We start from the raw sequence: 12,552 nt of genomic DNA, 5'->3' as shown, positions 1-12,552 counted from the left end.
TGGCCATATAAATCGTTCCCGAGATGGTCGGGCCAGCACCTTAATGGTGCTGTGTTACCGGAGCGTATCGGATCTGTATCCGACAAAGGACCATCACATCGATAACACTCCCCAAAGCCTTCGGGGAGTAACCTAATCGCTACAGCAACAACAACAATAACAACGAACATATATGTTATATAGCATTCACATTGCGCCTTATAAACAAGTTTATGGGTCATTTTGAAGTTTACCAGTACAGTTGAACTCCAAAATGTGCCATGAACTCAAGTTTATGGAGAAATGTGAATGCTTTATTAGCTTACAGAGTTGCTCTAAACGACTAAAATACCTGGGAATGGAAAGAAAAGGAAATAAAGGAATGTAAAAAAAAGCAACGGAAAAAAGGCAGTTAAAGGGGAGAGAAAAAAGCAAAAGAGAGGTTAGTTAGCTTAGGTTGTTATCTACGGTTTATGTGCTGGTTTTAGGTTTCTAGTTATCGGCGAGTTATAGACGAGTAAGCCATTTGTTTTCAAAGGACCATAAATTGGTTATCGACAACAAACGTAATCGCTGAATTACTAGTTTGCTATCGTAAATTTATCGATTTTCAATCCAAAAAGCACCGCCTTTTTATCAAAATGTTGTCGATGTGTTTTAAAAAATATTTATTTGTTATCGAAAATATTAGGATAATCGATATGCCGATTACAAGTCCGATAATTTTTCGTTTTCCTCTATGCGTTTTTCCGATCCCTGCTAAATTATTCCAAAATCACTCCGAAATAGTCGCTAACATAATACCGTAATTATGTGCCAACCGCTCCCGAATGATTCCAAGTTGATTACGTAACGATTTTAAAAAGTGTAGAAGTACCCCCGATGTAAACGTGCAAATAGTCCTGAAACTTTCCCCTACACATTCTCAAATTAATCTCGGAATAGTCACCAAAACAATCCCGAAATGATCTCAAAATAGCCCCGGAATGATCCCAACATTACTACAAAAAAGTCATGAAACAATCCCAAAATTATCCCCGAACAGTCCAGAAATTATGAAAATTGATCTTGCATGACCCCGGAAATATACGATCGGGATACAGATTCTTTGCAGACCCTATAACAACCGAATGTTAACTTTGCATTATGTCAATTCTAACAGAGCAGTTGCGTGATATACTATCCCTGAAACCTATTTCGGTCGCAAGTAACAAGTATAAGGAACCTTAGACAATAAAACGATATCAGTGACAAGGAGAAAACATTTGAAAATAAACGAATCACTGAGGAAGACCGAAAAAATTCAAAAATATACATATTATCTCTCTGAGAAACGTTTTTTATACTCAGCTGAGTAGAGCTCACAGAGTATATTAAATTTGTTCGCATAACGGTACCCCGTAATGGCATAAACTAATCGAAATAGATATAGACTTCTATATATCAAAATGATCTGGACGAAAAAAGAAATTCATTTAGCCATGTCCGCCCGTCTAACCGTAAACACGATAACTTGAGTAAATTTGAGATATCTTAATGAAATTTGGTATGTAAGTACCTGGGCACTCATCTCAGATCGCTATTTAAAATGAACGAAATCGGACTGTAACCACGCCCACTTTTTCGATATCGAAAATTTCGAAAAACCGAAAAAGTGCGATAATTTATTACCAAACACGGATAAAGCGATTAAACTTGGTAGGTGGGTTGACCTTATGATGCAGAATAGAAAATTAGTAAAATTTTGGACAATGGCACCGCCCAATTTTAAAAGAAGGTAATTTATGTTTTTTTCTGGTTAACCGTTAAATGCAATCTCTGCTAAAAAGTATACAAATATCGATAAACTAAGTTGCCTGAGGCTATAAAACAAATCTCAAATTTTATGCACAACAGGATTAAGTTCAAGCATCGCCTCTCTACTCACACAACTTTTTACGCTGAGTATCAAATGAAGTTAGCAAGTATTAAAAAATAATAAAATAAAAATGAATGGCAAAATAGCTGGCAGGGCAAAGTTAATTTACGATAGCTACGTTTGAATACTCAACAGCATGTATATGGCGTAGATAAAGAGTGACGTGGTAAGCAGATGATTCGTTTGCGGTGTTGTTCAGCAAAATAATTTTAATACTGTTCATACATTGAAGCACCTCAAGCATAATGTGTTGTAGATTCTGCGGATATTGCAGAAAACCAGAGCCACACTTAAACCGACTGTGAAGTAAGTGCGGAAGCTAAGAATATTACAAATTCACATTAGGTCATTAATAAATGTGGGCACATTATTATGAAAGTGATCTAAGTCATTTTATCTTCTTTCAGATCAGTGGTAATTTTGGTTTGTATCTCTCCCCGTCTGCTCTTTGTTAGAGTTCAATAGCCAAAAGATACAGTTCTTATTAGTTTTTATTGGTAGAACTATCTTTATATGCATTAGGCCGGGTCGATTTGTGGGGAGGCAAAAAAATCGCCCATTGCTCTGTGAAAATCATATTCTAGGGATCAAAGTAAGAAACTTTGCCGGAGGAACCATACCTCTAAACAAATTCTGATGTCGTCTTTTCTCTTCTCTCAATTTCTTCTCATTCTTCTGCATCCCTTATTGCCTGTCCTAGAGGGTGGTATGTATTTTATTCCAGCCCAGTCCCAGTCCCACTCCGAGTCTCAGTCCAAGTCCTAGTCCTAATCCCGGTCCCAATCCGTCTCTGGATAATATATTACTCCGTACTAAAGCACTCATCAACAGCTTTCATTTGATATCCATATTGTATAAACACTGTCTAGGCATTCACTGGCCCACGTTTTGGGCTATATCTGGAGACCCTGTACGTCGATCGCAACCAAACCTATGTAGTAACTACCGCGTGAGGTTTACGCAACTTGTGTGAAAGTTTGAACAAAATCGACCGACTCATCTCTTCAAACACCGGCGACCAACTAACACACATTTTAGCCTTTCTTTTTATATATATAGATTTTTATTTTTCACACTTCACTATAATATTAAAACGAAATGCAGATTTTCGTTGCTTTTGAAAAGACTCTCCTGAATTAAAAAAATGCCATAGTACCTCTTAATCGCGGGCCCCCTTAGAAACCCCGGGCCTTAGGAGTCCATCGGGAACAAACATAGTGACACCTGATTTTTATATATTAAGATAAAGTAGTACCTACGAGATTTGCTCATAATCCAAATCCAAGCCTCTTAGATTATTTCATAAGATCAATATTGACCATATTCTCAAATTTGACCAAATATTCTTTGTTTCTGACCATAACCTAATATTTTGTACTGTGGATGTTATGTTTAATCGTGCTCCTGTTCAAGAAAGTTCTGTAGTTCTGTAGATGAAAAGCTAAAAAATTTTAATGAAAAGTTGACTGATTTATATGAGAAATATATTCCTCTTCGCAAGGCTAGAGTCAACCCATCTTGTCCCTGGTTTAATACAAAGATGCTCTCATCTATCAACTTGCGGAATAAATTATACCGGAAGTGGAGGAGGAGAATGACAGATGATGCCTAGTCCCAATATAGAGCTGCCAGAAACAAAGCTACATTTCTTATAAGGCAAGAAAAGAGAAGGTATTGTAGTGCTAAACTAGATCAGTCGCTTCCTTCGAAAAATCTATGGCGGAACCTAAAAAACCTGAAGGTACATGGTAGCTCAAAGCCAGATTTTAACATTGACCCTGAGATTTTAAATAATGTATTTACGGTTGGAAGTAGCAATGGAAGGTCTCCCCAAACCTCCTTTACTCCTAGATCCCGTGATTTTGCATTTGAAAACTATTCCAATTTGCAGGAGTAAGTGAGGGTGATGTGATGAGATCACTTTTGGACATTAAATCCGATGCTGTTGGTGACGATGGAATTTCTCTAAAATTCGTTAAGCTCGTGATGCCATTCATCCTGGGCACCATTACCCACATTATCAACCACTGCTTTACGACATCATGTTTTCCAGCTGAGTGGAAAAAGGCAGTAATACTTCCAGTGGCCAATAAAAGCACGCCTAGTACTCCCGGAGACTATAGGCCGATCAGCATATTACCAGCACTGTCGAAAGTATGTGAATCTTTGATGGCAGCACAAATTTCATCATATACTGAGCGCAGCAATTTGTTATCCCCACTACAGTCCGGTTTTAGGCCAAAGCACAGTTGTTCCACTGCGATGATGAAAGTCCTTGACGATGTAAGAGTAAAGTTTGATGATGGGTCGTTAACGCTTGTACGCCTTTTGGACGTCTCTAAAGCATTTGGCATGGTTGACCATAATATTTTACATACGAAGCTTGAAAATTATTTTAGTTTTTCGGACAGCTCCCTAAAACTTATGAGCTATCTTAGTGGCAGAGTACAAAAGGTAAAGGGAAAGAACACATATTCTAATTTTAAGGTTGTTGTTGTTGTTGTAGCGATAAGGTTGCTCCCCGAAGGCTTTGGGGAGTGTTATCGATGTGATGGTCCTTTGCCGGATATAAATCCGGTACGCTCCGGTACCATAGCATCATTAAGGTGCTAGCCCGACCATCTCGGGAACGATTTATGTGGCCACATTAAACCTTCCGGCCATTCTCTCCCTCCCTACCCCCAAGTTCCATGAGGAGCTTGGGGTCGCCAGAGCCTCGTCTGTTAGTGAAACAGGATTCGCCGCGGATAGGTGAGGTTGACAATTGGGTTTGGAGAAGCTATATATTGCGCTGGCAAGCTGAAAGGTTGCGCTACACAGCCCCTTGAATCTGGTATTTTAGTCGCCTCTTACGACAGGCATACCTACCGCGGGTATATTCTGATCCCCTAACCCGCTGGGGGCTAATTTTAAGGTGGTATCAGATGGTGTTCCGCAGGGGTCTGTCCTGGGGCCTCTTTTGTTCAATCTATTTGTCAATGATGTTTTCTCAGTGTGTAAGTATGTTAATATGCCGATGACATTCATTTGTATTTGTCTAACTGAATTGGTCTTGTTGAGGATTTATGTTATATGGTAAATTGTGATTTGTCTGCTATATCGCAATGGGCAAGTGATAACAGTTTATGCCTAAATGCGTCTAAGTCGTTTGTTTGCCAATATGTAATAGTGTAGCGAGTCTCGAAAATATATAATTGTTTATTTATTGGCAGCAGTGCTCTGCAGTTCACAAACAAAATTAGAAATTTAGGTTTCGTCATCAACTCTAGGTTGGCCTGAAAAGTTGGATCATATATACCTTTGGAGGAATGAGATTCTAGGTTGAAGTATACTTGATTTTCTGGCTGCCAGAAACTTTATGTATATATTTAAATTACTAATATGGAAATCCCCGAAGTATCTGTATGAAAAGTTAAATCCGGCGAAATCCCTAAGACTTCACAATATGAATGTACCTAAATATAACTACTTTATATCTTCCAGACTGTTTTGCATAAATGCTGTCAGGCTCTGGAACAACATCCTTCTCTCTCTATCTCTTTTATTTATTCTTATTATACACATTTTTTTTATTAATTAATGTATGTAATTTTTCTTGTTAGATATAAGATCATTTAATTATAGTTTTAATCGATGTTAGCCATTTTATGGCAATTAATTTAAGCTGATTGGTGTACTTTTACACTGTCTTATATGTACTGCCACTGTCTTATTAACTAAATATTAAATTTATTCAAATATTGTACGGATGTTTTAGAGAAAGTTTCTTCAGACATAGTCCTCCAGTGGATAGGTGGCGATTTAAACAAAATATCGGTACCTAACCGACGAAAATCAAACAAACGTAATTCATGTTGCTTATAAGTTGCTGTTTAAGTTAAGTTTAGTTAAACAATAACAGGAAAAAACGACACTGATGATAGCACAATGCCGTCCCCGGTCGTCTCCGCATTACGAGTACTCTTTTCAAAATAAATCAGATTGAATGCCTATTCTATGACCTCTCTTAGATCTCTCGCTTATCTAATTACGCGTTCTATTATTTTTTGTTTTATATAATCTAATCTATTTTTATTTTTGCTTTTATTTTATTAACCACATTTTTTAAAATATTTTTTTTTATTTATTATTATTTTTTTTTTTGCTAAATTTTATTATTTCATAAAATTTTTTGTCATTTTATTCAATCTAACTTTATTTAGTTTGATACAGTTTATGTAAATTTGATATATGTAATTTAATCTAATTTTATTACATATTATTTTGTTTTAGTTTATTATATTTTATTTTACATTCTATTTTATTGTATTTGATTTAATTAAATTTTAGCTGATTATATTTAATTTTATGTTATTTTATTTCACTTTATTTTAATTTATTTTATATTAATGTGTTTTTTTTTCATTTATTTTTTTTTAAATATTTTAAATTTTTTTAATATTTTTTATTTATTTTTTTTTTTTATTATTTTGTCTCATTTCATTTTATTTTACTTTATTTTATTTTTTCATCGTTTTATTGTAATATACTTTATTTTATTTTGAAATAATTTATTTATTCTTTTTTTTATGTTTATAATTTAATTTAATTAACTTTTTATTTTAAATTTTTAGCATATTTTTTAATTAAAATTTTTTTTTAATTTAATATTATAAGTTTTATTCAATTTTATTTTACCTGATTTAACTTGTTTTATTTCACATTATCTTACTCTGCTTTATTTCTTTGTATAATAGTAATGTAATTGTACTTTATTATATGTATTTCCCATTTTATTTTAATTTATTACATTTTATTTTATTTTTCATTTGACTTCTTTTTTTATTTTATCAAATTTAGGTTTATTTTATTTCAATTTATTTTATTTTATTGTATTTTATATATTCAATTATATTTTATACTATTTTGTTTTTTTTTTTTTTTTTTTTTATTTTATTTTACATATTTCATTTTCTTTCATTTTATTTTATATTTCATTATTTTTATCTAATTTTTAATTTACTTAGTATATAGCAGCAATTGTAATATAAAAAACCTAATCGAAAGATTTAGGGGAGTGTAACTGATGACGGCAGTCCTTATCCAGATGAAGCCGATATGCGACGGTAACAGCAACTAGTGGTGTAAGCCGGGGATTCAAGGGGCTGATAAGCGCAATACAAAGCTTTATAATAGCTTTTCAGCAAACATCTTAACGTACACAACGTACAAGAAACATTTATGGCGAAAGTAAAAAATCCATTGAAATGAAATACATATTGCCGAATATGCTTTCATAGTCTTGTATGCATTTATAGGTGTATATACATATGTATATTAGTACAAACTGCAAGATACTTATTTTTGGTTTTGTTCGCGTTTGATTTCCAAAACGCAGCAGAAACTTTCACAATAAACACATATTACTACCAAACTGACACTGCTACAATAACAACTACCAAACTGATGCTGTAACTATCGCAATAATGCTATCACTCTACACCGACTCATAATTAAAATTGTACGTGAGCTGTAAACCATAGAAGTACGATGTATTTCTGATATATGTATACTTACACACATTGTTGAGAATTGTAATGCAAAGATGAGAATTGTAATGCATACAAGAGATATGTTTTTATTATTATTTCTTTTAAAACCCTTACATTTTAATAGATTTCGGAAAAATTTTATTTTAAATTTGTATGTGGCTTAACGAAACAACCAAAATTAAAAAAAAAAAAAAATAAATAAATCAAATCGATTATTTTCTGCCTGATTGCATCGCATCTTTCTAACGGAACTGTTCGCATTTATTTTCTTCAGCTAAGCACTAAAAAGCACGCATGCATATCTATCACATAAAATGAGAGTCTCATTTATTGCCTTGTAGGTATGATCTCGATTTTGGATTTGAACTCGCTATGAAAGTAATCTGATAGCAAAAGTCGAAAGAAATTACAGTGCAATAAATTTCGAAAGTAGTAAATTTCTTCAACTTTGGTGAGAACTTCAACGCGCTACTTTGGAAATTGTTTTTGCATTTCCTACCTCTGTTGACATGAAATTTGAGAGAGACACAGCACCACACCCATAAGGACAGCTTTCAAAAAGTTTATTACCACTGGAGAAAAGTAGAAATGGGCAGATAGTAGAAAGTAAAAAATCTTTAAAAGAAAATGATTTGATTATAATGGTTTGGAGGGCTGCGTTGTAAAAACTGTAGATAAATACCGCGAGAGCAAATGTCAACTAGTATAACAGTGTATCGAAAAGTTTAAAAGATTGATTTGTATGTAGTGAGTAATTAAGTTGCGCGTTGTTGTGATTACTATAACGCCAAAAAATATCCCCCGAAGTTGGGCATATTTTTCTGAAGCATATAAGCGCTACCGTTACCTTAGTATACTAACATATAGGTTTAGAGCGGCGATAATTTAAAACGGCCTTTTATCAAGCAGACAGCGAATCTTATCATACAGGATGCACTGTTGTTTTTGTTGGAACGGAAAATACCGCGAAAGATTTTGAAAAGTACTGCCTGAGTATTAATGAGAGCCGCAGATGTCTAGGTTGTTGTTGTATTAACGATAACGACACTCCCCGAAGGCTTTGGGGAGTGTTATCAATCTTGATGGTCATTTGCCGGATTTAGATCCGATACGTTCCGGCACTAATAAGGTACTAGCCCGACCATCTCCTCACCCACTAGTTCCATGAGGAATTTGGGGCCACCAGTGGCTCGCCTGCTAAATATGTGTATGATAGTCATATTTGTAACAGGATTCCCCTCGCGTAGGTGAGGTTGACAATTGGGTTGAGGAAGCTTTGAAGATATAAAGTTTTTTATTACGCTTATCAACCCCTTGAATCCCTAGGTATAAACCCATTCTGATGCTTAAAACCGACCGCAGGGGAAAAACGCGGAAATCCCTAGCAATTACTGCTCTAATTTTTTTTTACGCTACTTTATATCTGGACTATTTAATTAATTTCCATGTTTTCCAATATAAACTCCGACTAATTCTTAGCGTTCCTGAGATTGTAGGGCTAGTAGCTTTTTGCTGTTTTGTTACCGGAACGTACCGGATCTGTACCCGGCAAAGGACCATCAGCATCGATAACACTCCCCAAAACCTTCGAGAGTGTCTTTATCATTAATACAACAACAACTAAATCTCAGCACATACTAAAAAGGAAATCTTATGAATTGTCTAAATGTTTCCCACAGGCTCCATATTTCGACTTCAGACGGCATCTGACAAGCAGTTGACTTTTGTATTCGGATGGCTTTGGTTTCAATGATTTTTTCTCGTTGCTCAAAAACACTTGCCGTAAAATTGGACAAGACCTTCGCTTGATTGAAAAGCACTCCAGTGGATTTTGGGGAATTGAATATTTCTTACAAACCCTAGCTCCATATATCGACCACGTACAGCATTAGCCAAGCAGTTTACTTTTGTATAAAAAAACGTTTCATTAAAAAAACTCTTGTCGAAAATTTTAACAAGACCGACGCTGAAGTTGACACCACCTAAGCGCATTAAGGGTATTGTCATAAGAGACGACGACAGCAAAAACAACGACTTAAATATAGAGACAAGCACTTTAAGTGGTTAAAAAAAATCGTTCCCGTGGCAGTCGGGTTAGTAACGGAGCTTACCAGATCAAGCCCGTTCTCAGCCTTCAGGGAGTGTTTCTACGGTTACAACAAAAACTATAACCGGAGACCCATTTTGGGAACTTTAATATTTTAACATTTCACAACATACTCCTATTATGTAACTTACCCGCATAGATTGCTTCAATTATAACATCCTCTAGATGTCGTACGTTATTGATTTCTAGCTCTTCCAACAATACCTCATATGGGATGCACTTATTTTGAATAGCCAAAGAAACAATAGTCAAATGTTGTAGTTTCTTCTGCATTAAAGCGGTTAACTCTAAATATTCCCCAGGTTGTTGCTTATATTGTTTGTATGTACCATAGGCAAAGAGATTTAAAGTATTTAAGTATTTGGCGTGCGGTCCACCTTTAAGCTGCAAAATGAAATTTGAGGAGCTCATTAAAATTGCACACGTTTCTTTTTAAGCAACCCACTATTTACCTCCTGCACATTGGGCAAAGCTAACAATTCACCAAAAACGTAAATCGATGGCGCTTCCAACACTTGTCGCAAAACCTCCAAAAGTTGTGCGCCTTCCGCACTCTTGGCTGTAGCACAATATTGTTTTAGCTGGTTGCTTGATGCATCGGTAGTAGGCACCGTCTCATCGTTGCTCATTAAAATATCCTGTGTCATATTTCTGCCTTTTAGTTATCTCTATAAGTTGAAAAGTACAATTTTTACTTATTTTTTACACAATTTTATTTACGAATGCAACCAATGAAATTTCATAAACTGTAGCCGAACAGCTGATTGTAACAATCATGAAACGTCAATTCGAAGGGTTGCTTAGAGCGCATGTACAGTACGAATGGAAAGTACGAAAAGGCAATAATGCAATACCCAAACGGAAATTTGCGAGTCATTGCAACAAGACATTTGTATGCTTCCCGTTTACTGTGTCTCAAAAATTTAAAATTGAGTATTTATGTATGAATGTGAGTAGTAAAAATGTATTATTTATTTTGTGTGCAAGTCTCTCTTCAAACTTTGGACATACGTTGGTATCTTATCTACGTATAATTTATCGAAATTCTCGTTTTCTCGGGAAATGTTTTTATTTCCCTGTAAACCAAACTTGAAATTTTTCATTTGAAAATATGTCTCTCCGTTTTTTTTAATAATTTCGTTTACATAATTTCTTCAAAGATGCGTGCTGTAAACATGTATATATGCAGGCTTGCAAATATCCTTTGAGCATTTCTTGGACCCCTGAAGATGTGCTCAAGAAATGCAGATTGCAATTGATGTATGCATAACGCATTTTGAACAAAATTTTGTAAAGAAAACTAATAATAGCCGTGTTTTTTTTACACACGTATACGTTTCGTTTGCGCGTGAAAAAAACGCCTATCCTCGCTTAGATAATGCTTAGGGGACCCATCTAGCGGCTGTGGTCAAACAACTACCCTGCAAAAATCGTTGGATCATGTGGTCCATTGGAGTACTTACCATTGTACTCCACTGTAATGCAGCAATGGACCAACTCATATTTCTACACGAACATATTGTAAGCCGATCATTGCTCGTTTTTAACGATTGTAATCACTACACGATGTTTATTGGACTGTGGATACTCCATGGATTACTCTGATTTTTTTATTATTTTATTATTATTAGCTTCTTTATTTAGTCGTAGCTATTTAAAACTTTCAGGTACAGTTTAGTAATACAAAATCGGTAATCTTAACAATAGCTAATTGGCTCATTGTGAGCTATAATGTTCTCTAATATGATTTATTATCAGTCTTTTAAATACATTAATATTTCCTTCGTTTTTTATATTGCTTGGCAATTCATTAAAAAGTTTTAGGCCTTTATACATTAAAACATTTTGTGCCTTATTGGAATTATAAAATTTAATTCTATTGGCTCGTTAAGTACTTTGGTAGTAGGTGATATTTAATTTTAAACACAAAAAGAAGTAGGTTCATAATTGTTCTTTGATTGATATTTAACCATTTCAGAGTTTCTAACATATATGTGATTGGTGTCAGCCTATTACATAATAGTATGCACCGTTTTTGCAGCCTGTTTTTCATCTGTGTGGATCCCAGGAATAAAATGGTCGAACAGTATTCAAAATGTGGGTTGATCATTACATTAAATATCTTTACTGCGCTGTTGATAGGTATATTTTTGCGAATTCTTCGGAAAAATCCCATTTTTTTTTTTTTTTTCGAGATTTTACTGCAGATATAATCTATATGCTTATCGAAATTTAATTTTTTGTCGATGACAATGCCTAGATATTTAATTTCGTCAACGTTATCTATTATTTCATCATTAGCTACAATATTATCTTCCGATTCGCCGTTGATTACAATTGCTTTCGTTTTTTTAACGTTGATTTTTAGCTTGTTCATACTAATATAGTTATAGATAAATTTTAAGTTATATTTCAACCTAGCAATACACTCCTGACATGAACTTCCGGTAGTATATAGTAGTGTATCATCTGCAAATTGACAGATTTCAACTCCTTGTAGTATATTTCCCATATCATTAATATATATTAAGAACAGAAGAGTACTAAGCACTGCACCTTGTGGTACGCCTAGTGTTATTTGTGCAGGCTCCGAGATGCCTTTTGCGACTTTCGTCCGTTGCCATCTGTTACTCAAGTAGCTTTCGAACCACTGATTTTCGACTCCATCAATTCCATACCTTCTCATTTTCTCTACCAAAATAGACCTGTCAATTGTTTCGAATGCTCGCTTGAAGTCCAGAAATACAGCAGCTATGCATTTTCCCTCATTCATTTCTGATTTCCAGTGAGAAATTATTAAATTTAACGCTGTCTCACAGCTATGCCGCTGCCGGAATCCTGATTGGTTTTCGGATATCAGTTGATTCTTCTCATATAGGCTTCCAATTGCTTGTATACCACTTTCTCAAGTATTTTACTTTCTGTCATTATCATATTAATTGGTCGGAACTCTTCTGGATTCACCGCGTTTTTTACTTTTTCCACTGGTACCACCATGGACATTTTCCAGTTGCTGG

At 34.7% G+C, this 12,552-nt stretch overlaps 1 protein-coding gene across 2 annotated transcripts in view; it reads right to left on the bottom strand.

The window, feature by feature from the left end:
* CSN7 (COP9 signalosome subunit 7) overlaps positions 1-10,307 on the bottom strand; it is a 73,399-nt gene extending 63,092 nt beyond the window's left edge. Inside the window, exons 1-2 of one of the 2 annotated variants that reach the window (XM_067771137.1) lie at positions 9,988-10,307; positions 9,667-9,919 (exon numbers count right to left, since the gene is read on the bottom strand). In XM_067771137.1, coding sequence (XP_067627238.1) covers positions 9,667-9,919; positions 9,988-10,182 — 448 coding nt within the window. In that variant the 5' untranslated portion in view covers positions 10,183-10,307. The remainder of the gene's footprint in view (positions 1-9,666; positions 9,920-9,987) is intronic. The other variant, XM_067771136.1, reaches the window with a different exon arrangement.
* Positions 10,308-12,552: the final 2,245 nt, after the last annotated feature.

This window comes from Eurosta solidaginis, chromosome 3 (genome assembly GCF_040869045.1).
Source record: "Eurosta solidaginis isolate ZX-2024a chromosome 3, ASM4086904v1, whole genome shotgun sequence".
Classification (NCBI taxonomy): Eukaryota; Metazoa; Arthropoda; class Insecta; order Diptera; family Tephritidae; genus Eurosta; species Eurosta solidaginis.
This window is presented reverse-complemented; position numbering and strand designations above follow the sequence as displayed.